General features: G+C 50.9%; 1 protein-coding gene across 8 annotated transcripts in view; it reads right to left on the bottom strand.

The window, feature by feature from the left end:
* Window positions 1-535: 535 nt before the first annotated feature.
* Window positions 536-25,960, bottom strand: part of RIMS3 (regulating synaptic membrane exocytosis 3) — a 40,033-nt gene continuing 14,608 nt past the window's right edge. For 4 of the 8 annotated variants that reach the window (XM_059919848.1, XM_059919864.1, XM_059919856.1 and 1 more), the window contains 8 exons: window positions 24,770-24,942; window positions 19,542-19,709; window positions 18,927-19,174; window positions 13,477-13,618; window positions 10,357-10,469; window positions 7,713-7,814; window positions 7,244-7,383; window positions 536-6,527 (listed from right to left, as the gene is read on the bottom strand). In XM_059919848.1, coding sequence (XP_059775831.1) covers window positions 6,315-6,527; window positions 7,244-7,383; window positions 7,713-7,814; window positions 10,357-10,469; window positions 13,477-13,618; window positions 18,927-19,143 — 927 coding nt within the window. In that variant the 5' untranslated portion in view covers window positions 19,144-19,174; window positions 19,542-19,709; window positions 24,770-24,942 and the 3' untranslated portion in view covers window positions 536-6,314. Of the gene's footprint in view, window positions 6,528-7,243; window positions 7,384-7,712; window positions 7,815-10,356; window positions 10,470-13,476; window positions 13,619-18,926; window positions 19,175-19,541; window positions 19,713-24,769; window positions 24,943-25,960 lie in introns of all 8 variants that reach the window. The other 4 variants (XM_059919894.1, XM_059919870.1, XM_059919886.1 and 1 more) reach the window with 4 other exon arrangements.

A 25,960-nucleotide genomic window follows, 5' to 3' on the forward strand; every position in this document is an offset into this window, starting at 1 on the left:
GTGGCTGTGTCCCTCCTTGAGGGAGGGGAAGGGGTGTTCCAGGTGTCACAGCACTGGAGGTCAACAGCTATGTTTACTGCTTGTATCAGGTGTGGCTGAAATAAGCAAGAGTGCCCCAGCCACATGTCTGAGAAGAGCTACTGGATCCAAGAGCTCAGAAAGCAGCAGTGGGTCAAAAGCAGTGCCCTTAGCTCCATATTATCTTTCCCTCTATTTGGCTCTGGGCATCCTCTGTGGAATCTGTGGGAATAGAAGGCTTTGAGGGCTTGTAAGCAGGGATCCTGGGAGACAGAGCCAGGAAGCTGCCTGGAACAGTCAGATTCCATGGCCCAATGACATCATTGTGGCAACAGATTTCCCAAACAGGAGTCAGAAGCCCAGGTCAGCCTTTTTCTGATACGTACTTCTCTCTGCCTCTCAGACAAGGCATCTTCTTCCTCCTTGTTTAGTCACCTGGAACCCTGTTTTCTCTCTCCTAGAATTAAGAACCGTCTTCAGAAAGCAACACATGGAACCATTTTCAAACGGACTTTAATCATTTTTTGCTGCCCAAATACTGTACATGCAGAAGCCATGTGAAGAATTTTCTCTTCAAGGGAATTGGCAAGAGTGTTGTAAGAAACAGCCGGCAGTCCTTCCCATCCATCCACCTGCCACCTGGGAGCCACAACGAGTTTGGAAAGATGCTGCACATAGAAAATGTATAGAGCACAGATATAAAAGGCTAATTGCTTCTTATCTAAACAGTGTGCTTCTCAGTCCCTATCTGCTCTCTCTCTTTGCAGGATGCATTTGGAAATTCTAAAAAAGGGGTTCTTGCCTCCTATGAATTTACATTCTAAAGGAGTGGATGGAATAATCAGGCCAACTTTTCCTAAGAAAGCAGCAGCCACTCTGCCTGCTGAGATGGTGTCTGGTAAAAGACATTCTGGAGAAGAGTAATTTTTTGTTTCAAGAAGCAAAATACTTTGAAGGGAAATAAGTTCCCTCTCTCCTCCCATCAGAGAGCATCTCCCTTTAAAATTCTCCCATTTTCTCATTCTAGAAGCAGAAATGAGGACCAACCCAGCCTCATCTGCTGGTGGGGATACTGACCTACGCAGGATGCATCTGAGGTTGTGACATCACATCAGCACCTTGGAAAAAGTCCATTGTAGACAACCCTTAATTATCTCATTATGTAAGAAAACAACAACAAACCAGGAAGAGGTGGAAGAAGAAGAGTCTGTTAGGATTCCCAGAGTTCTTGTCGGAAGCAGCATCTGGGCATGGACGGGTGAGGACCTGCACCCAGCTTGGGCACCCGGGTCTGGAAGGAACCAGCCTGTGGAACCAGGTGCCAGATGCACCAGGCTCACGACCCTCATCAACTCCAGATTAGACTCAAAACCTGGAGGGAACCATGGAGTAACTAGCAAATGCTCTGGTTTTGCACATGAGGAAGCTGAGGCCCAGAAAAGTGAGGAGTCTTGCACAAGTCTTGCACAAGTCTTCTCTGTATATAATAGCCTTTGATTCTCTGTAGCCAGCTGTCCAGGCCACTGACCATTGGGGCGGATGCTCTGTTGCCTTTGGAATTCCCAGGGCCCATTTCTCTTTGCCAAGCTCTCTGGAACCCAGTCCCAAGGACCCTTCCTGGCATCCGCGTGAGCTCCCAGGGAGGGCGAACGCTCCTGTCCTTACTGGCCAAGTTTCCAATCAGAGCCTGGGAAGGTTTTCCCAGAGCAGTAACACTCATGCTTTTTGACAAGCATCCTCCCCAAGCCAGTCTGGGCCTCTGCGAGAATGCAAGTTTCCTTCACAGGCACAGCCTTGCTGGGCCCACAAAAGCCTGAGCTCAGGGTTTGGGGGAGGGGAAGTTGCTTTGCTACATGGAAAGATTAAGCCCTTTGTCAGAGAACGAGGTCCCACCATCGGGCATGCTGACACCTGAGCTGCACGTGTGCGGCTCAGCTGGCAGAGCTGGTGCCCGAGGAGGCCAAGTTGCTCTCTTTGGCATCACTGACATCGCTCTGAGATGCTCAGGCACTCTTTCAAAATAACCCTTTCCCAGCCAGACTAGGCTGATCCAGCCCCTATCAGGCCTCACTGGATCGGGCGGGGTTCCCCTGCCCTTCAGTCATGATTGCTTTGTTTTGATCCAATTTCTTCTGACCTGAGTGAAAAGCAGACTTGAGGGAGAAGGCAGGGGATGAGTCTATATTCCTATCTCCTTCCTGATCATTCAGTGAACGGTAATCCAGTATAGGAAGCAGCATTTTAAAGAACCTCTTTCTGTGTCAGGATATTGGAGAAGAAAACTCCAGGGAGAAGAAGAGAAAGGGAGCAGTCGGCAGGGCAGCAGGCCTCTTCTTTTCCCTCTCCTTGCAGCCACTGCAGAAACCCTGCTGGACCACCTCCTGGCCCTGAAGGACACGCCACCTGTCTCCACCATCAAGCAAAGGCAGCAATTGCTTGCACGGGCTTCGCACAGTGCAGGAAGCAATCAAAGAAGCGGAAGAGCAGCCTTCCTGAAGCCCTGATGCTTTCTGGGCTGAAGAAGATGGGGAATCGGAGGTATCAGGAGCTCTGGAGCCCTGGCGGGGGAGGAGCACGGCATCTCCTGGACAGCAGGGTGTGGAGCAAGAAGCCTGGTTGCGTGCCAGGGCTCCTGGTAACGCAGTCGAAGATTGTGCTACATTTCATTTCCAAAAAAGTACCCTTGGAGGGCTCTAGTGTCTTTAAAAGGGGTGGGAGGCTTCTGCTCTCCTCAAGGCTGGCAGTAAAGAAGAGCTCAGGCATGCTTGCCCTGGTGGGGGTCAGGCCCCTGGGAGAACCAGTGATCCCACGAGTGGTGAGCTAGAGGGGCACCCTCTCTCTCGGCCCCCTGAAATGCTGGCAGTGCCTGGGCTCGTTGCATACTGAGAGCCTCCTAAGGGCTCCTTTCCTAGGAGTGCTGGGTGGGGGGAGAGACTGGGTGGGGAGTAGTTTAGGAGATGGCTTGACAAAGGGGATGTGATTCTTCAGGGAAGAACCAAGACTTGGCCCCATTTGCTGGAGCCTGATTCATACCAAAGACCCATCACAGACTTCCCTTTAGGGAAGGAGTCTATGAAGGAAGTGGGACAGATTGAACAGAGCAGAAACGTGAAGACAGATGTTCTGAATCATCTGTCATGGTTCCTGCCCTCAGCCCAGCATCGCCACAGGGCCACTGCTGTCTCTGCCACATCTTCCACGAATCCTGCCTGAGCGGAGGAAGATGGAATGACAAAGAGCCCACCCTGTCATCAGCCCCAGGGTCCCCTGGGGTAAGGAGGGGGAATGTGGAGTCAGGACATTGCATCTAACAGTGTCTGGGGGGATCATGTTCCTTCCCTCCCCACCATGCCTTCTTCAAGGGACAGATGCTGCCCCCTCCAGGGAAGGCCAGCAGTCACACGTGTGCTCCCTCCTCTCCTGGGACAGGCTAGCTCCAGAACAGCTTTTCAAACAAGCCCCTGCCTCCAGGAGGCTGAGAGACAGACCCTTAAATCCAGCCACTCACCACCACCCATACACGGAGCCTCACTTGACTTTACCCTCACGGGAGAAAAATCCAGGTGGGGATTAGTAACTTAATTTGGTACAAAGGGTTAAAAATAATTCCCCAACATCAATTTGTGCAGGGAATGACTTCCCATTATCGAGGTGGAACAGTGGAGTAGCCCAACTCTTGGGCAGCTTTTGGCAACTGGGGGTCGTAGGCAGGTCAGCCCAAGTCACCGGCATGTCAGGCCCCACCTCTGGCTAGAACTTTCCCTGTGCCAGCCAACCTTCCGCAGAGGCAAGGGGCCAGCAGCCTTCAGCTCCCCAGCAGCAGCCTCTGCTGGTAGCTCCTTCTGTCTTCCTGGGCGTCTAGAGGAATGAGGGTGACACCCCTCACTGATACCCCCATTCCCTGGGGGTAACCGCATGGTCTGCGTATCACAGCTCGGTGCCACATCAGCAAATGCCTGTGCTATCCTATGGGTCACTAATCATGCCACCACCCCAAAGGCGTCAAGGATTTTCAGCCATTCTGAGCGTGGCTGCTCTGCATCACCCACAGGACACAGAAAGACGCTTGTGCAAGCGAGTTCCCACCCCCACTCCCCGCCCTGGGATCTAAGAGCGCAGAGCCCTTTGCCTTATTTTAGAAACACGAGAAATGCATGCGTTACCCAGTCTGACCCTAGGAGAGAATCTCTGCAGCAAGAGAAAACTCAGCCTAGCTGTCTCTCTCTCCACACCCACAAGGGTTCCCGCCATGATAATACAGGAATGGAGTCTCCAGCAGGAGCCAGGAGCCCAGGAGCTTATCTTGTCCTTACTGCCCTCACCCACTTTTTGTCTGTGGGCAGGACCAGTGGGGACCTGGCTTCTCTCCCTGGTTTTCACGGGAGGGAGGTGGCCAGGCCCTGGCTTCAGCCTAACGTGGGTCCTGCCAGAAAGGAGCCCCCGGTGGGGATGGCTCTGTCTCAGCCTCTGTCTCCACCTGCCTGCCTCGGAATCCACCTCCAGGCCCGCCTGGCTTCGCTTATGGATGGAGTCCAAGCACCTCTCCACGGATCCCCACATATGCGGGTTAGAGTCAGTGCAGCTCTCAGGGGTGATATCTGGGGAAGAGGCAGAGCGTGAGCCTGTCCCAGACCTTGACCCCTCCTGCTGCCTCTTTCCACCCCACCAGACATGAACCCAAGGGCTGCTGTGTCTACCTCCTGGGCAACCTCTTGCCTTTCATGCTAGACCTGAGGAAGGAGAGGGACAGATTTGGGCACTCCCGAGCCAGACTTCAGGATTCCCAGCAGACATCTCACAAGGTCCAGTCCAGGCCCTGATGCCCACCCCCAGGGCCCAGCTGTCCAATCAGGTCAGGGTTTGAGTGGCTTTGGGAAGCTCCAACCAGACAAGGGTGGAAAGAAAGCAGAGGCAGGCGCGGTGTCTACAGCAGGCCAGGCTACCCTCCAGAGGGCAGCGGCAGAGGGCAGGGGGCAGGGAGGCCGAGAGGGGTGAGTATTGCTTATACAGAGCTGGTGACTGTGATGGTCTAGAGTCTACAGCCAAGCCGTCCGTGGAGCCAGGAGGCTGAAGCCTCAGTGAATCTGAGCTCCCAGACATGGACCCTGGTCTGGAAAAGAGCAAAAAAAACAAAAAACAAACAAAAAAAAATCGAGCCCCCAATAATCAACTTCATGCAGCTAATCCCCAAAGGTTGGACAGGACTCTCAGAGCAAGTCAGCCCCAGCCCTCCTCATTCCTGCCAGCAGCCCTGCCCTGGGCACATCCTCAACAAGCCAGGCCCCTCCAGGACGAGCCCAGAGGGGCACAGGGCCACCCTCAGGGCCTGGGACGGACACAGGTGCCGCCAGGGGCTGCCCACTTTGGCAGGTAACATCCCTATGAGGCCAACCTCTTGCATGTCAAGACCGTCCACTCCACACCACCTGGGGTCCACTGGGAGAGCTCCTTTGGCATGTCGCAGGTGAGGAGGCTTGGAGGGAAACAGGAGGTGAACAATTCTAAGGGAGGTACCAGCACTTTCCTCCAAGGTACCTGGCCTGCAACCCTGGGAACTGACACCTCCTTGAATCTCACTTGTAGGAAGGAGGTGGCGCCAGCCCGAGGGAGAAAGCGGTCTTTAAGCCCTCAGCTTCCCAGCATCGTCTGCCCCCCAGAGCCCTGGCCAGGGCGCTAGGTGAGATGCTACATGCTGTGGATGCATTCGGTGGGAAGAGCAGCCGGAGTGCTCAGTGAAGAGGAGGGGTGTCAGGGTTCCCAGAGGGGCCTCGGTGTGGCCAGCTGCAGTGGACGCTACATTCCTCAAAAAAGAGCAGAGGCGCTGGGAGAGGCAGAGGTGGAACAAAGAACAAGACAGAAAACTAAGCAGGGACCACCAAGAACAGGCACAGGCGGGGACACGCAGGCTCTGCCCTGAGCCTAGGACCAGGTGGGATGGACCAATGGCTGCGTCTCCCACTTCCACCCCTGGACTCAAGGGGAGTCCTGTCCACGCAACTCTCCTTTGGGTTTCTTTACAACGAGACACAGAGAGACATGGATTTCAGCCCATATAGTCACTAAGACCAAATACACCCAGACAAATGAACAGATCTAACATGGTCACACACAGACACACACACAAACACACACGCACACATACTAGAGTCTCCACTGCCAGCTGGGACAGGCCCAGTAGCCAACAGGCATGCAGCAAGGCAAGGGGTCCAGAAAGACGTGAAGACTATGTACAGGGGAGGAGACGGGGGGTGGCAGCACCCCTTCCCACACTGCATCCAGGCCTCTTCCTGAGGTCCTTAGGAGCATGAGGGGCTGGTGGCACTCTCCAGGGAGGACTGGGACAGGCGCCTGGTGAGGGAGCCGAGCGTAGAGTCTGCCACTGAGGACGTGGGGAAGAGTTTGTACCAGCCGGTGACCGCGGCACTCAGGTCCAGCTCGTCCAGCATGATCTGGGCCATGCCCATGAAGCACTTGTGGTCCATGCGGCCATAGTCTCCCCAGACGATCACCTGCCAGTGGGGAGGAAGAGAGAGGAGCTGAGCCACGTCTCCAACTCGAGGGCTGGGCAGTGGGCCCAGGAACCATGTAGAAGTTTTGCCAGGTCACAGATGGGGCAGAGAGAGGCAGAACTCACACTGACTTTGGGCAGCAACTTACTGAGCACTTAAGGTGTGCCAGGCTCGACCCTACAGACTTTATATACGTTATCTCAATTGTTACAACCATCTAGGTAGAGGTGCTATGTATTACTATTTCCACAAAAAGGAAATGTATCTCAGAGATGTTAATTAACTAACCCAAAGATACACAGTAATTGGTGGCATAGCTGGGATTAGAGCCTGGGTCTGACTTCCAGAGCTTCCCAGCATCCCAGGTGACAACCTTCCTAAGGGGGCTGCAGACTGAGAGTCCAGGACCTGGGTCACAGCTCCCGCTCTGCGGCTGGATCACAGTGGGACAATCAACATTAGCACCAGGTGGAAGAAGATGGTGGTCAAACCCTGCTTCTACCTACCAGCTGTGCAACCTGGGGGCAATCGAGTTATCCCCCCGAACCTTGGTGTCCTTATGAATCAACAGGGAGCAAAAACACCTTCACCGGGTTGTAACAAAAAATGGGTAAAGCATATTTAAGGCGTCTGGCACAAGATAAATCATAAATAAGACAAATTTTAAATCACAGTCTTTGAGAGTGGCCCCGCCCCACTGGCCCCATGACACTCACCTGCAGCACCTTGCCCTGGGGCCCCTCGTCAAAGAGCAGAGCCTGCTGGTACAGGGGATCACAGGTCTTCTTGGCCACCTTTGTCTTCTTCTTGGCCAAGCAGGCCCCGTTCTCAAGCAGGTAAACCTTGATATAGGTGGCTGAGGGACGGAAGAGAGCATGACGGGGAGGTGTCCAGGGGAAACTTCTGTGGCCCGCCCCATCCCCTAGCCTCCATGTGATCCTGGAGGGAAGCAGGATGAGCTGACCAGGGGACAGCAGGTGGAGAGACGGGCTCCAACACCGACTCCTCCGTCCTCCCCTCCCCCGCCCCCACTCACTGGCCTTCCAGGCCATCCGTGACTCCAGTGTTGAGAATACCGATTAGGCCAGTGGGGAGCTGGGACTCTCTAGACCCAGAACTCAGCTGTATATCCCTCCCTGGCAGGACCTCATTTCCACAATCCCTCTCCCAGCTGCTCTGCTTCACCTGGGAGGGATTTGGAGCCTGGTTTGGGGGTCAGGCCCCGAGCCTCAATCACTTCCACCTCCAGCTGGCCGCTCCGGTCCATGATGGCAATGTGCACATCCCCTGCAAGGGAGAAGAGGGACAGTTCAGGCAGAGCCAGACCAAGGGGCAGGCCGGCCAGCCACCGTGCAGCACGCCAGTCTGCAGAGGATGTTCCAGCACTGGAAAGGGCACAAGATGGACAAAACTGTATGCGCCGGAGCTGCTCTCGGGAGACCACTTTAGAGCAGCTGAGAAATGCTTTGATAGGGCCCTTACGGTGGGATGGCGGCATGACCCTCAAGGGGCCTGTTTGGGGAACAACAAATGTAAGCCTGGTTATGGGCGGTGGAGGGGTGTTCTGCTTCACTGAGCAGAATAGCAAGTTTGGGCACAGAGCTTCCTGTATCAGGAAGACAGAGGGGAGGCTGTGGGCTCAGTGGCTCTTCTTCACCTGCTACACAGTGGTCATCAGCCACTCCCCTAAATAAACATCAAACAAATATTTAAAGGATATCAGTTTGGAGAGACGTTGAGATACAAGCCTGCCCAGGACACGAGGCACGTCCTGGAAATGAGGGCCTGCTCGTACCCTTGATAAAGGATGTGGGGGAGGCAGCAGATGTCCCGGGAGCACAGAGTGAGAACTCCTCTCTGTGCCCCACAAAATGGATTATCCAGCTGGGGCAAGTTCTGTGTGTGGAGGCATATCAGTCGTCTGACTTCTAGAACTCTTGGCTTTGTTTGACACAGGTTAGCAGAATTTGTAATTCTGCACTAGTCACTTGGGACGTCCTTCAAAGGGGTGCAGAATCATAAGCCTGATGCAGAAAAACTAAAATGGGCCAGACTTTGGGTTTAGCCACCCATTTTAGATTCTCTGAGCCGTCATGCAACTGTTTGTATTTGCACACTTTGGAAGATGGAGATTTATGACTTTCAGGAGACATCCTGGAATTCATCCCTCTCCCTCTAGCTATTCCTGACCTCCCCATGGGGAATAGGGAGGGGGAGGTCTCAGGAATTAATCTCCACGTCTCACTGTAACATCCCTAACAAGGTGAGCCAAGGCAAACCGGTCCTTCCCAGTTTCGGACACCAGGGGGCACCACACACAAGTGTTCTAGGCTGTGATGGCGTATTAGCCTTGTGGAAGTGGCTGATTCCTCTCACTGCCTCCCAGCCCTTGGCCCAAAGCAGACTATCCAGGCCCTTGAAAGCCTGAAAGCGGACTTCCCTGGTGGCGCAGTGGTTAAGAATCCGCCTGTCAATGCAGGGGACACGGGTTCAAGCCCTGGTCTGGGAAGATCCCACATGCCATTGAGCAACTAAGCCCGCGTGCCACAACTACGGAGCCTGTGCTCTAGAGCCCATGAGACACAACTACTGAGCCTGCGTGCTGCAACTACTGAAGCCCGTGTGCCTAGAGCCTGTGCTCCGCAACAAGAGAAGCCACCGCAATGAGAAGCCCACGCACCGCAACGAAGACCCAACACAGCCAAAAATAAATAAATAAATAAATATATTTTAAAAAAAGTCTGAAAGCAAGGGCTGGGAATTAGCCAAATCCCACCCAAGAGCCCAGTGGGAGCTGACATTCACCCTCTGAGGGTCCCTGTGGACCCCTCTTCCAGCAGACAAAGGCTCCTGTGTGAGCAGTTTAGAGGAAGACAGGGCAGTACAGTGGGAGGAGTCCTGGCCTGGAATGGAATGCCAGCTCCACCGCATGGCTCACAGCAGGGCTGTCTGCACTCAACTTCCTCATTTGCTGTGAGGTCAAAGGTTAGACACTGTCTATGTGAGGGCTGAGTGCAGACGTCTGGGTCAGACACTGCTCAGGTCAGACTGATGGGGAAGGAAGGGTGGAGGTGAGGAGGCATCTCTGGGGAAGCTAGCCTGGGAGTTGCTGCTTGAAGCCAACACAGCCAGGATCTAAGGGAGAGAGAGAGGGAGCAAGCCAGAACTGCAGCTAAAAGGACCAAGAATAGACTGTAGGGAGTACTTCCTAGCTGCAGAGAAGAAGGATGAGAAAATTACTAAAAGTCTTCTAGGTGTCAGGCACTGTTAGAAGTAACAAGTCAAATAAGACACAGTTCCTAAGGCGTAAATGAAATATTTCATGCGAAGCATCAAATAGGGACTCAATACATTGTCTTTAGATCGCAGAACTACGGCAGGCATTATTATTCCCATCTTACAGATGAGGAAACCGAGGTTCAAAGAAGGGATGTGACTTGGCGAAGGTCCCACAGATAATCAGTGATGGAGCAGACTCCATGGATGTCAATGCCATGATGATTTTTGTTCACCATTTTATGCCTGGCACTTAGCACAGCGGGGCACACAGTAGGCGGTGAGAGAGTGGGTGAGTGTGTGGTGACGCGAGGGAGGGAATGTGCTGGAAAAGCTGCTGCAGGGCGGCTGGCAGAGAAAGGCTGGAACCCCTTTCCTCTCTGCTGCGGGAGGGATTGAGGAGTGCATGCTGACTCCTCCTCACTGGCACAAAAGCCCGAGTGAGGACTCCTTTCTGCTGCTTGCATCGCATCACGCAGGGCCCCCACTGAGCTCACCCTTTCTGCTGCGTGGCTGCCGTTGCCCCACTCACCCTGCCCTTGAGAAGACTCACCCATTGGTGGCGTTGCCAGCGTCTGTCGCCCGACAATCTGGGCTGGTCCCAGGCCATCCAGGAAATCGCTGAACTGGCTTTCACCTCCAAGCCGGGTGGTGGGGAAGATGAACCTGGAGAAGGAGGCGTGAGGTGCGTGAGGGCATCTGGATGGCGGGACGCAGTGGTTCTGCCCCTGGGGCACTGGGCACTCCCTCTGTGCCTCAACCTCCCCTCTACAACGTGCGAGTGTACTACTGTGGCTGGGGTCAAACAGAACTGTTCAGCTCTGCACATTAAAGAAAAATACTTTGATGCCACTTGAGAAAAGAGACTAATAAACACACATAATCATGGTATTTAATCCTCAAGCGCCAGAATTTCTAAGGTGACCCTGAAAAGGCAGGGCTTGCTGGACACTTGCATCCTCACCAGGGGGTGTTAATGCCAAGAACCAGAGACAAAGGCCAGAAATTTCAATGCCCAGAACAAGTTCTAAGAACTGAGTTTGAGTTGACTATAAGTTTGAAATCCAAGTCAATAATGTGAGATGGTATCCAAAACAGCAACTGAGACCAAAATAACACAATTTCAGGTTTGAGATTAATGACAAGTGATGGTGGGTGGCCCATGGCTGTGGGGAGCCTGGAAATAGTAACAGAAAAAACTGACAGTGATTGAAATTTGGCCAGATGCCAACAGCGCACTAAACGCTCCACTGTATCATTTAACCTTTACCACCACTGTGGGTGGCAGGAGCTATTATCCAGTTTTACAGATGAGACAACAGAGGCTCCAAACGGTAAGAGGCTTGCCTTGCCTACAAAACGGAGATGAAACCCAGCTCATACAGGGTGATGGTGAGGATTAGGGCAGATGGTGCAGGAGCAATTCCAGACAAACAGGAAACAATCAGTGGCAGTTACTGAGGCTGTTGGTGTGATCATCATGGGAAATGTGCTACTTTTGCATGTCCTCAAGCCTAGATGTTCTGGGGAGGACAGCAGAGAAAGGACAGGTGAGGGAGGGCTGGCCCAGAACTGCCCAGAGGCTACAATGGACCAAAGAAAGTTCTAAGATCTCCTAGAATAGCCCAGGCTCCTGCCTAGAGAGAGAAAATGTTGTCCCAGAACCAATCCCCTGTTGGACCATTTGGCCTGAGTCCCCCTTGGCCAGAGACAGGCAGGAAGGGGAGACAGGCTACATACACTTATTGGAAAGGACCTGTGTCTCTCCTCTACCAGGCTCAGCCTTCACACCCCAGGAAGGGGCTTCAAGGCCCGTCCATTTTTATTGGCCACAGTCAGCAATAGCCTAATATCACATTTTTAGGATAATGGGATCTGAAAAGGTTAAATGAATAGCCAAGATACGGAAGCAAACTAAGTGTCTATCAACAGATGAATGGATAAAGAAGATGTGATATATATATATCACATATATATATAGATGTGACATATATATATATATATATATATATATATATGATGGAATATTACTCAGCCATAAAAAAGAATGAAATAACGCCATTTGCAGCAACATGGATGGACCTAGAGATTATCATACTAAGTGAAGTAAGTCAGACAGAGAAAGACAAATATCATATGATATCACTTTTATGTGGAATCTAAAAAATAGTACAAATAAACTTATTTGCAAAACAGAAACAGACTCACAGATATAGAAAACAAACTTATGGTTACCAAAGGAGAGGGAAGGAGGGATAAATTGGGAATATGGGATTAATAGATACATATTACTATATTAAAAAATAAATAACAAGGACCTACTGTATAGCACAGGGAACTACATTCAATATCTTGTAATAAACTCTAACAGAAAAGAATCAAAAAAGAATATATATCTACACACATATATACGTATAACCGAATCACTTTCCTGTACACCCAAAACTAACATAATATTGTAAATCGACTATACTTCAATTAAAAAAAGAGAGAGAGAAAGGATAACAACTATAACAAAAAGAAACGTAGACTCTTGAGGTCACAGAATTTCAGGAGCTTAGTATAGAGAGTGTGGAGATTGTGAAAAAAGGTTTTAGGGTCAAATGTCCTTAATTCAAATCCTAACTCCACCACCACTTAATAGCTGTGACCTTGGAAAGGTACCATACCCTCTTCCTGTGCCTCAGTTTCTCCACTTGTACAATGGAAATAATGGTAGTACCAACATCCCTCAGGGTTGTTGTATTAAATGAGACACTGTTTTTGGCCTGATAGTGGCTGGTAGGTCCCAGAGTAAGAGGCACTGATCTGAAGTGCCATTCTGCATATGGTAAATCCTGGCAGCTACTCACATTCATAGAAGCAGGCATAGTAGCAAGACACGTGATCATAGAATTTAAATAATATAGCCACAGAATCCTGAAATCATTGGGCCTTGATGAAGCTGATTCAGAAAATCTTAATCATATAACCATCATTTCATAGATTTAGAAGAGATCCAAGAGAATATCTAACCCAGAAACTTTCAAATTTTTGACTGCAACCCATATGCATATGTAAGAAATACATTTAACGTCATAGACCTACGTGCATCTATACATCTATCTATCTATTGAAAAGTTCACAAGGTAATTTTTCCTTCCTCCATAGGATACATCTGAATTTCCTATTTCCTTTTCTAATGCTGGTTTTGACCCACTAAACAGATTTTACTTCCTGCCTGTGAGTCATCATCCAGTTTGAAAAACAGTGATCTAGTCCAAACTCCTGCCCTAAGCTCCAAGCAAGTCCACTTGTGAGAACTCCATTCAGCTGAGCTGTAACAACTGTTTCAGATTTAAAAGATTTTAGGATCCCATTTTCCTTTCCAACCCTTTCCTCTGGAGCAGGATGGTATGGAGGTCTTGGGAGGTGGGAGGCATGAAACATACTGGTGGGATGAACTGCTCCTGGGCCACTGGGGTATTCTGATGGGAAACAGAGGCTGGCCCAGAGCAATAGGAAGACTGGGGCCCAGGCAGCGGGTGTCCAGGGGAGGGGGACAGAGGGAGGCGGGGATACAGAGGAACTCAGATAATTGGGCTGGAAACGCAAGCAGATTTTCCAGCCCTGTGCCTGTGACCAGAGGACCCAGGTGGAGGGTGGGTACACGGTGGGGGTGGGCTGAACGCACGTGCCATCGGAGCTATTGCTGTTGGTGCTCCCGTCCGTGGACTCCCGGCTGCCCTGGCGAGGGACCCGACTCCGCATCTCCACGGCAACACCCGTCTCCGTGCTCCGCCGGATGTTGCTGCGCAGTTTCTTGGTGGCCCCCTCTGTGACACCCCCCGAAGCACAGACAAGGAACAGGTCAGATCACTGAGGAGGCTTCTCCGAGATCACTGCTAAAGTCATCCTCTTGGGAGGGGACAGGATAGGCAGGGCTCTGGCTGGAGGCAGGGCCACTGCTGAGATGACCTCTAGAGCCGGTCTGCAGCCTGACCCCTGGCCCTGCTCAGGGCAGTGACGCAGACAAAGTAGACTAGAAGGATGGCTGGAGGCAGAGTGGAGATGGTGGGGCTACGGGTGGGGAGGCAGCAGGCAGCGCTCAGCCCTGCAGCCCTCCACCCTCGGTCTCCTTCCTGCCAGGCTCCCCTGACCCACACCTTGCCACTCAATTTCAGCCCTTGCCCCAAAGGGTTAAGTTTCTTCTTCTGGAAAGTTTGCCTTCTCTGGAATTTCCAGATTTGCTTTTCCTCTTCCAGGTACTCTCCTGAACCCTGTCACTCCCAGACATCACAACCCACCTCTGTGATACCTTCACAGGTCCTATAAAAAACAAACAAACCCATGTGAATCCTGACCACTGGCAAACTAACACCCATTCTCAAGGTGGGTCTGAATGTGGAGGGGCATGTGTGTGGAGACGTGGAGAAGCCACTAGAAAAATAAGATGAGAGAGAGACTCCTAGGCTGACCTGAACTGACTTTGAGGGAGAGGTCTGCAGAAGAACCTCAGAAGCTGTGTGGTGAGAGCTCACCCCCAGTGTCTCTGTAGCTCCTGTTCGGGGGGCCCTCTACCCCTAGGTCCCCTCTTCAGCCTTGCATGAAACATGGGGCACTTTGCCTCTCCTAGCAGCGCACCATCCTGCCTGGGTTTCCATGGCAACCTCCTCAGCACTGCAGTGTGGTCCCTTTAGACACTCTCTCTGCCTGGCGGGGGGGCAGACAGAAGACAGGGTGTGGGTTTTCAGGGACTTCCCCTCCTGAAGCTTGGCTGCCTGAGGCGCTTGATGGGGAGGGAAGTGACGCTCACATAGGGACTATACCAAAGGAGCCTTTTGCTGTCACTGGTTAGAGGTCCAGGCAAATTAAGAGTGGAGTTGCTTACAGGGATGGGCAGAGGCCAGGGTGAGGCAGGCAGCACAGCCCCTTAAAGCAGCAGGGAGGGGGGAGCTGGTTACCTTGGAAATTCCCTCTCCCACTAACACCCAACGGTGGGTTGGGAGGGGACGTTCGAGACCCCAGCCTGGAAAAGGGGGACTTTATTCCTCCTGCTTTGCCCTACTTATCTTTCAGGAAGTCCCATCGGGAGAGGAAAGGCTGAGAGGATGGGATGGGGGGACTGGGAGTGGGGTGCTGTAAGGAGGAATGTCTTCCCTGAAACCACCCCAGCTTCTGGGATATTGGAACAGCTACTACCCAGGAATCAGTGAGACCATCAGCGTGTCTGTCTCTCTTACACACACACACACCCCCCACACAGAGTCTTATTAGCTCATGCATATTTCTTTCACACAGGCATAAGCAGACACACACGAGTGCCAACAATCACATATGTTTATACAGTGATCTCACATACAAGGTCATGTGTATGTTCATATAACAGTCACACAGCCACAAATGGTCTTACCAAGTCTTAGTCATACATACACATGACACAGCGTGCCACACACATGTGACCTTCACACCATAATAACACTAGGAGCTGAACCCATCCGCTCAATCACACACATAGATGCAAACCCACAAATGGTGTGTGACCCAGCACACACAGAGGGCTGGGCAATAATTGTGGGGGGGGGGACTTGCCCTGTCCCTTGCTCCTAACCGCCACATCCCCTCTAATCCGATTAGAAGACAGAAGGGCCTGTGGGGGCCACACTTCACCCTCCTTCTCCTCAAACCCCCCCAACATACACCCTGAGCTTAAGTCAGAGCCTCACCACCTCGTGACCCCAATCCCCCGTCTTCTAGAGCTTAGGAAAGCTTTGACCCATTTGGGAGAAAATTTACCTTCTTTGATCTGGCCAACCTACTGTGAGCCACTGGGTAGGGAAGTTACAGAATCCTGAAATGCCATTTCACAGATGGGGAACCTAAAGTCCAAGCACCCATAGAGCTGGGGCTAGACCCTAGGCCCACTGACTCCCAGTTCACTGATATGCTACTTTTCACTCCCCTCCACCAACTCCACACTGTTTTGAGATGTGATTCAGCAGAGATTAAGTTCCATGTCTCTGGGTGAGGAGGAAGGTCTTGCAAACTCAGAGAAAATTCCTCTACTGGTTTCATACCTGTCCAGTCTCTGAACTCTGTTGATCTGGGGAGTAACTTCATGTAGCCTCTCTCCCTAGAGAACTGGACCAAGTTGCTTGCAATAATTCTGTAGTCCTTGGAGACCAAAAGACTCCAGGGACCATCCCATCTGTCCCACCATGAACAAGGGAGAGGAAAACACAGCCTCCAGCAGCACTCCCCATAGGATCTCCTGGAATGATCCTGAGCCCTCGCCCCAGCCTGGTCCAGGGCCCAGAGACTAGGAGGGGAGAGCCACTGTCCTTGGTACTGAAAAGAGAAGCTCCATTTGGGCAAAGGCAAGGACAGCCCAGGATGGCCCTGTGTAGACCCAGCCTAAGGCCAGGCCAGAACCCACCTGTGTCCTGGGAGCCCAAAGATCTGACCCCACCTTCCTCTCTGCTCCCACAACTTAAAGAATGTTAAATCTAGAAGGAAGCTGGGAGACAGCCTTTTAAGCTCCATTTTACAGAAGAGGAAACTGAGGCCCAGTGGGAAAGTGACTCTACCAAGGTCCCATGAGGAGTTAGAGCCAGGACTAGTCCTCTAAAGTTTCAGGGTGAGTTTCTGGAAGGCAATTCTAGGGCAACATAAGGAATAAGATGGAAGGGGCAGGCAGAGGGCAGGGGAACTAGAGGGGAGGCTGGCGCAATAGACCAGGCTTTGAAACAAAGAGGATAGGATGGGTGGGGCTCAAGCCAATGAGCAGTATGGAGGACCTGGGAAGGGCAGACTCATAGCCCAGAAGACTGGGTCCTGGAGAGGAGTTCCTCCCCACTTCACACAGCCCCGCCCTGCAGGGAACTGAGCCATCCCACCGGGGGCAGTAGGGTCACCCTGCTAGGATCTTATCCCAGAACAGAGTTTCCGGGGCCAATGCCCACAGTGATCGGCCCCATACCTCCCTCTGAGGCCAGACCCAGGATGGCGCTTTAAGCTGGGACACTGGCAACCTCAAGGCCTGGGAGAACAAAATGGGGACAAGTAATTATGAAGAGGAGAGGAGTATTCTACAAGCAAGGGGCAGAGCTGTGGAGGCCAGAGAAGTCACTTTTTTTTTGGCCCTCTGTGTCCCCATGGGTAATAATAACACCAACAATTTACCAAGTGTCTAGTACGTGCCAGGCAAGAGGCTGGGTACCTTTACACATCCTATCTTATTCAATCCCCTGGACAACACAGCAAGGCATGTATTATTGTCCTTATCCTACAAATGAGGAAGCGGGCTCAGAGAGGTGAAGTAACTTGCCCAAGTCACCCAGCTAGTAAATGACAGGGTGTATCTCTGAAGGCCAATTTGAAGTCCTTCTCCAAAAAAGTGCCTTCTCGTCTCCAGGCTCAGATGCCTCATCAATAAAATGAGTACATCAGACCAGAGGATCTCCAGATCCCCAGGGCCCCTTCCTGCTCTGACATTTGGCAACTGGATGATTCAGAGAGACCTTTGGTTAGAAGGGCAGTGGGCAATTCCCCTGGCTCCCCAGACATTCAGCCATGCCCTTGCATACCGCAGAGACAAGTGATCTGGAAGCCCCATCATCGTTCATTTTCCCTCAAGGCTGGAGGTCATCCTGGTGTCTGCTCCAATCCCTGCCTGCTGACTGTGGAGCCTAGGTAGGTGGACAGTCCCAGGCAGTTCACTGATATGTCTCACAGTGACTCAGGCACCTGTCCTGGCCTTGGAAGACTGTCTCTCCAAATCATTTGGGCATGAAGAGACCTTTGGGTCTGAAGCTGAATCAGCCAATTCAGCCAGAGATCAGCAGGGCTTGGTTTCCTGAAGCCAGACTCCTGGGGGCCCTCCTAATCTTAGTCCCCCAACCTTAATGCCACCCCCTTGGTCCTGTCCCAGCCCAACTCCTGGATTCCTAGATCCCCATCTTCCTGACTCCCTAGTGTCAAGCATATTCACAGGGGCCATGCTCATCCCGGGGCACTCATAATCTCAAGCCCCCTCCCCGTCTAGCATTTCTCTGAGCTAGAAACCATATCGCAGCTTGATTGCTGGAAAAGACCATCCCACATGCTCCTGTGGAGGGCTTTGTAAAAATCTATTTTAAGGCCTGGAAAAGTCCCCCAGCCCCAGCCCCAGCTGGGAGTCTTGATGGGCATTCTCCCCAGATCCTCCAGTGCCCCATCCCCTCACCACCCGCATCCAGCTGCCTATTTGAAGGTTTCTTAGGGAAGTTGTTACTCTGAGCAAAATAAGCAGGAAGAGATTTTAAAACAAAACCAGCTGGTGTCTGGGCTGATGCCACAAAGTGAGGAGGTCTTGGTGGGGTGATGACATGAGCTCCAGGTGTGACTGTGTGTGACAAGGTGGGTCACCCGCCAGGCTGAGCATAAGTAGGATTCTATAACCAGGTGTCTGAGAAAGTATGCTGTATTTATCAGGAGGTAGCTGTGAAGGTAGTGTGTGAATGTGGCTTTGTGAGGTATATGCGTACACACATGTGATGTGTTTCTATGACCACAGGCCACTGAGTGTGCATGTGCGTAAGGGTAGGTTTCCTGAGCAATTGAGCATGCTATTTATGTGATTATGCAAGGCATGTGTCTTTGTATGTGTGTGTCTCTCTCATGGCTTTGTAACATATGTGTGCAGCTACTTGTACTTAGGAAACTCGAAGATTACAGGTGAGACTGAATCCCGTGGATGTTTCTGTGAAGCTGTGGTGTCACTCAGCACAGTGCCAGGAACATGATGGCTGCTTAATGAATAACTGCTGATAAATGCTTAAGTCTGTGCAGAGGCAGCAGAGCACCAAGGTTAGGAGCATGAACTCGGGAGCCCAATGCTGGGGTTTGAACCCAGACTCCACCACCTACTAGCTGTATAGTTTGGGGCATCTTACTTCCCTTCTCTGTGCTCCAGTACCCTCCACATAGAGTTACAGAAGGAGTCAGTGAGTAGGACATGGACTAGACCCAGAGCAGCACCTGGTACATGGTAAGTGCAACATAAAGATGTGTGGGGGTGGGAGTGCCCACCCGTGAGAACCGCCCCTGGGCGCCCCGTCACTGTGAGGGGCCCCACCCCAGCGCGGGGTGCCCCACACCCCTCACCAGCCTGGGGGAGCTGAAGGGTGCTCCTGCTCCACTGGGTCAGGCCCACGATGGCCACCATCTTGGCCCCAAGGCTGCTGCGCCGCTTCTTGGCGGTGGTGGTCCCGGTCCCGTCCCCAGCCTGCTGGGATCCGCAGATTTCGCCACTGATGCTGGAGCTCCGCACCACGTTCCTGGAGGCCGCAGCTGAGGCCGGACCTGGCTCCCCGTTAAACATGATCCACGGGGCGGCAGGGCCTCAGGCAACCCTGTGGGGCAGCGGGAGAGACAAAGGGGTCCCACGTCAGACCCTGGGCCCCTCTACCGCCGCCCCACCCCTTCCTAGCTGTGTGACCTCGGGCAAGGTGCTCAGCCTCTCTGAGGCTGTGGGGATGAAATGAACAAGTCAATGTAAAGGGTGTGCCCAGAATCTGGCTCGATGAACGGGACTATTCTCATTAGCATGTGGCTGCCCCGACAAGTGACCTGGTTTGGCGGTGAAGGCGGAGGCCGTGCAGTTATGTGACCCACTCTTGAATTCCAGAGGCCTCTACCCACTAGCTGTGTGACCTCATGACCAAACATCTCGGGGGTTTCAGTGAACACCTCAGCAAAATGAGAAATGAAAGCACTTACCTCGTAGGACTGTTGTAAGGATTAAATTAGCGCAGGTGAAAGTGCCTGGAACGGTATCAGGCACGGAGTAAATATTCAGTAAGCGTGACTGTTGTTTTCACAGCCAAAAAATGAGAACAGGCAGAACAAAACTGGCTCCAGCCTGGGCAGACTGTGGAAGGGGTCCTCCTGCTTGAAGCGGGTGGGACAGAAAAGTGTAAAGAAGCAGGGAAAATCACCCTTACTGGGAGGCGGCCACTGCAGGCATCTTAGCCGATTTCTTCCCAGTCTCTTTTTCACACATTTCAAAAAATAACTGAACTCATACTGCCAATACAATTTTATATCCTGCTATTTCTCATTTAATGTTATATCACAAGACTTTCCAGTGTTGTTAACACTTTGTAGAAATGTTTAAATGCCACCAGTATGTTCCATTGTATGGAGGCACTATAATTGACTTAAATGTTTCAATACGGTTTACTGCTTAGATCAAGTCCAACTTTCTCCTCTCTCTCTCTCTCCCTTTCTCTCCTGTCTTTTAAACAACACTGCAATAAAGATCTTTGTACACTGATTTTTATCTGCTTATTTCCCTAGGATCAACTCCTGGAAATGAGGTGACTGGGCTAGTGAGTGTGAACGCCACTGGTAGCTTTTCACTTCCTGCTTCCTGACAGAGCTCTGGTTTTGTCCACCTCATCCCTTGTTTTAGAGGCAGATCCTGATTTGTTTAAAACAATCAGTGAGTGGCATTCACCTTGGTAACTCTTACTGATCCAAGGGTGGGCATATGACTAAGTTGGCCCAATCTGACTTAAGGGGAAGATTTGGATTCCAGGCTTACAAGAGAGGTGGGTGCTTCTCCCTCTGTCTGTCTTTTCCCTTCCTCCCTTAATACCTCTCTCCCGAGAGAGAGCCCACCCCAGGATGAAGCCAGTGCTGCTGAGGGTGGCACGGCACAGAGACAGAAAGGACCTCAGGCCAACCTGGAGCCTGCCTTCTCTGGCCTTCCTGCTATGTGAGACAATGTGTTTTCCATTGCCTAAGCCAGTTTGACTCAGGGTTCTCTGTTACATCCAAAAGCATCTTACCTAATACTGAGAGCATAAACATTTTTCTGATTCTTGGAATATATTGCCAAATTCCTTTCCAAAGTAGACAAATTTTCTCTCTAATGCTGCATTCAACAAATACCTAAAGGGAATATAGCCAATATTTTATAGTAACAATAAATGGAGTATTAACTTTAAAAATTGTGAATTACTATACTGTACACCTATATAATACTGTACATCAAGTATACTTCAATTAAAAAAACGATTCCAAAAAAAAATGTCAGTTATTCCTAAATTAATCTATAGATTCAGCACAATCCCAATCAATATTCTAACTGGCCTTCTTGTAGAAACTGGCAAGTTGATGTCCTAAAATAATCAAGGCCATTTAAAACTTTTTATCTATTCCTTTTTAAAAACTGAAGTATAATTGACCTACAACACTATGTTAGATCCAGGTACACAAGATAGTGATTTGATAGTTCAATACATTACAAAATGATCACCACAAGTGATCCCAAGTTTTAAGTATCATATTTATGCTAAAGGTCATCATTTTATTTAATAATATACTTTAGAAAGGTATTTTGGGGGGAATTTACTGGCGGTCCAGTGGTTAGGACTCCGCGCTTCCACTGCAGGGGGCACGGGTTTGATCCCTGGTTGGGGAACTAAGATCCTGCAAGCTGCATGGTACAGCCAAAAAAAAAAAAAAAGAAAAATATTTTTTCTCTGAGTATAAAATTGAGAAAAAAATGTTAAAAATTTTAAACCCCTAAAATTCCAAGGCCTCTGCTGAGTGCCAGTGATACAGTAGTGAGCCAGGCCGACTTCGTCCTGCCCTCCCAGAGCCTCCAGTCCAGGAGAGACAGACAGTGAATAACTAGTTATGCAATTAAATATTTAATGGCGGTTCCAACGAGTGCTAGGGAAGAGGACAGAGGGCGCTGGAAGTCACTCCGGGGAGCAGGGCAGCAGGTGCCCGTGGCTCTGTTTAGTGCAGAGGTGGGATCTCCTGCTGTCGCCCTCTACAACTTGGCTGAAAGTCCTAGGCTCGGACAGAGTACAGGAGAGACAGCTGCAGGCAGGCTCCGCCCCCAGCCCTTCCCAGCTCTGCTGTAGCCCCCAGAGCTTTCCCCAGGGCAGCTCCCATCCCAGGGCTCAGGGCCCCATCACCCTGAGGAATCCGACTTTTCAAAAGGACATAGAAAGGAGAGGGGAGATGGGGGTGGGAAGGGAAGGCACCACTCCAGCTGACGAGGAAGACAGTCCCCAGACAGCCGAGAATGGCCACCTGGGCTCCTGATCAGCACGGCTCCCGCCGGCCTGGTGAATGAGGGATGACAGTAGGGATGAGTTAGAGCCATGTTTTGACTTCTTTGTGGCTGTTTAGACTGTTCTCGCTGGCCCTGTGATGTATGCAGAGTCTCGGATTGTATTTCTCCATCCATCCCCCATCAACCTTGCAGCTAATGGAAAGTCCCCCTGGACTTGGGCCTATGATGACCTCTTTAGTTTCCAATTCTAGTGCCAGTTTGTGTGTTTTTTTGGTATCTGCATGGTCTTTTGGTGGACGGTGGGAGAGGGCTTATCTGATACGTTGAACCAGCTAGAGCAAAAGCCTAATTTACTCCTTAAAGTATTTCTGTTACATGTGTAGTTATCTCCATGTCACAGATGAGAAAACCCAGTCTCAGAGAAGTTAAGGCCTTGCCCATCCAACCCAGCTAAGAAGTGGCCAGGCCTGGACTCCTGTTTCCGGGTCTCCTGTTTCCACGAAGAGACAGACACGCTCAGCAGCCCTTACTCCTTCACCCCAGAGCTCACCCAAAGAGGGGGCCCAGGCCTCCTGCTCAGGCTTTGCCCCGGGTCTCCAGGTTCTTTGAGAAAACTGTAAGCAAAGTATCTGTGATAAGAAAACCCACTCTGGCCCAGGTTCCCAAGGCTGGCGTGAGCATCTGAGGGGCAGCAGAGATGCTACTCGGACCAGAGCTGGAGAAGCAACTGCTTCCCTGGTGTTGCCGACAGGAAGCTCAAGAACACTGCTCCCAGGGGAAGAGAAGGAAAGAGGGTAAGGGACAAAATTCTTGACCCTGCCAACCCAGGGGCTCATGTTTCCTCATGAATAATGAATGGAACCGACAAGCAGATGGTTTGACATCCAGGACTCTGCACCATCCGCAGCCACATTCTCATCTTTAACCACCCGGGGACCACCCAGGGGGCCTGGAGAGCTGACGAATGTTTAGGAGGGCCCAGCAGGCAGGGGCTACCCCCAAGGGGACAGGAGGAGCCGAGCCTGACCCAAAGCACTGGACCCAGGATCTTAGGGGCTGCCCCCCGGTCCCAAGTCCAGGGTAGGGCAGCCTGGGAGAGTTCAGAATCAGGAGGTGGGATTAGAATGTATACTGTATAGATTAGATTCTTTGCGTGACCTTCTCTGGGCCTGGGTTCCTCATCTGTGTGTAAACTGAAGGGGTCAGATGACGTGCTCTCTAGAGTCCTTTTGACACACATGGCAGCAGCAGGCTCAGCATTCGGGCTCTAGCTGATTCTCTGGCAGCCAGTCTGGCTCAAGATGGGCAAGACAGAGAGCCAGTCAGAGCTGACCACCTGGCCCCTGTGAGGAAGGCAGTCGTACTCACAGCAGTACCCCCAGCCATCAGACCTCAGGGATGGGAAAGGGGCAGCAGGTGGATATGGTGGCAGGGTGATGAGGGGCCGGCAGGACACAGAACACAGCACTTCACATACTGGTGGTTCTAAAAGATTGCTGAATGAATTTCTACAAAAGTCACTTCAACAATTCCCTGCCTCTGAGCAGGACTGTCCCTTTCCCAATCCAGGTCATGGCTCCTGATGGAAGGAAACCCTCCCATGATCTTGCTGGGTCACAGAAACCTTGCTCTGAAGTTCTCCCTGCTGACTCCCATCTATTGCTATAGCAGCATCTATGGCCACAGCTTGGACATCCCCTCCAGGGATCCCTTCCTACTGCCCCCCCACTCCTGCCAAGCTCCATGCCAGCAGATACCTTCCGAGTTCCCCAAGGAAGGAGCCTAGTGTTTTCTTTCTGGCCTTCAACGTTTGACCTCTACCCTGGGGTCTCAGTACCCGAAAGGCTCACAAAACCCTCTCCTGATTCCTGACCATGGCAGGACTCCGGGCTCTGCCTGGCCACCCTGGGCCCCTTGGTCCTTTTGACCATGTGTCTAACCAAGTTAATAAACCTTTTTTGAGCATCAGTAAGGCAATCCAAAAGCCCAAGATGAAACTAGCTACCCACGCCTTCAACAGAAAAGACCAAGGAATCTGTCACAGAGTGACGGACTGTTAGGCTGGAAGGGATGGCAAATTCCTAAGGCTCTTAGCACCCCTCCCTATCCTCTGCACATAGCAGACATCACTAATCCTTCTCTCTTTCTCATCAGGGCCAGATTTAACCTCAGAATCCCTCTTAACACAGTGCTGCATCACCAACTGATGAGAACCAGCTCATAAGGTCAAACTGACTTGCCTCCCTATTCCAACCTGAGCCTTTCATTTTGCAGAGGAGGAAATCAAGGCTCAGAATGGGAAAGAGTAATGGAAAACTGATGAATTCATAAAAGTGCTAATAAAAGATCAAGATGAAAAAAAAATTAATTACATGGGACTGAGTGAACTGATGAGGATGATTATAATTTTTGTGACTTTCTGTTTGAATAAAAAAAAAAATCCCACAAGGACTCAGAGGCAAAAAATATACAAATCAATTTTCACTGCAAAGTAAAGGAGCTGTTACAGTGGAGGATTACTGGACTGAATGTCAATATTATGACATAGTATGAGTGTGTTTCGTGTTTGGTAATTGCAATCATTGTTGCTTTTGTTGTGGTCATCCATTTACAATGCTTGGTGTCAGTTTATTTATCTCTTGTAAAAATAAAATACAGTGTGTGTGTGTGAAAAAAAAAACAAACAGAAAGCTAATCATGGAAAAAAAAGATTATTGTGATGATATGACATTATAATTTTAACATCTTAAAAAAAAAAAAAAAAAAAAAGAATGGGAAAGAGACACACCCAGGGTCACACAGAAAGCTGTTGACAAAACCAGAGCTCCAAACCAAGACTCCTAACTCCCAGGTCCTACATCACCTGTCAGGTGCTTCCTCCCCACCTCTCACCTCGAAGACAACCCAAACTCACCAAACTGATGAATCTGAATGTGGTGTTCCCATCACAGGGGGCTGTGCCCCTCCCAACAGCACACACCTAGGGCATTTACACAAGCCTTCTGTTAACTTCTGACACACCAGTTTTCAAGAAAGGAGGTGAAGACAATCAGGGTAGCTTCCAGGAGGAGGTGATGTGATAAGAGTCTGGAAGGAAAAAGGGGAGCTTAGAGGAAGGGCTCGAGAGGACATGTGTCCTCCTGGGATTCTAGTAGCTTGTGGAGTAAAGAGACGGACTTTGGAGATAGTTGTGTGACCGTCAGCAAATCATTCAAACTCTCTGATGCTGTTTCCTCCTTGTCCAAACTCCTGGGTCCCCTAATCTGCCTTTAGGCACTTTAATGTTAAATTGCTGGTGCTAATGCCAAGGGACTCATCCAGGTCCAACTGCTAAGGAGCTCAGACCTTATTCTTCCTCTGTCCTCCCCCTGACCGATGGGGTCTGTGTCCCTCCCCAGACACTCTGTGACACGACCATCAGTCAGGAGTGTGTGTATTGGGGGTGTATCAGGGGGCCGACTCCCGGCTCCACCCGCAGTGTGTGATCCTGAGCAGGTCATTCAGCTTCTCTGAACCCTCATCTCCTCTTCTATAAAATGAGTCTACTGGCCATCTGGACCCAGCCCAACTCTCCACGCTGGACTGGGGATCAGATGGGTTAATGAGGAGGAGGAAAGCACAGTAATTAAAAGCACAGGCTTTGCAGGCAGACAGACTTAGTTCAAAACCTAGATCTGTCACTTACAAGCCATATAACCCAGGGCAATTTCCTTAACAAACCCCCTGAGCCTAGAGCTCCTCATCTCTCAGGTGGGGATAATAATGCCTGCCTTAGGATTCTTAGATGAAATATTACAAAAATAAGGATTGGTACATGCTACATGCTCAGCTGGGCAATTATATTATTAGTATTCATAATGTGCCTTTGTAAATGGTAAAGGACTTCACAGGTGTTGGTGCTTATTAGTCTGGATTGCAACCAGGTGCAACCACTTCATGGGAAGGCTCGGAGACCAACAGGATCACCTCCCACTCCAGCCCTGGGTGCAGGATAAGTGTGGGATCTGGGTCGCTGCACCTCTCAGTTGAGGTGGGAGCTGACATGTGAGGCTGTGCTTTTCCCTGCCAGCATCTCAGCTCCTGCTCCCTCAGCGGATGCTGGGTT

The sequence above is a fragment of the Balaenoptera ricei genome, chromosome 1 (assembly GCF_028023285.1).
Source record: "Balaenoptera ricei isolate mBalRic1 chromosome 1, mBalRic1.hap2, whole genome shotgun sequence".
NCBI lineage: Eukaryota > Metazoa > Chordata > Mammalia > Artiodactyla > Balaenopteridae > Balaenoptera > Balaenoptera ricei.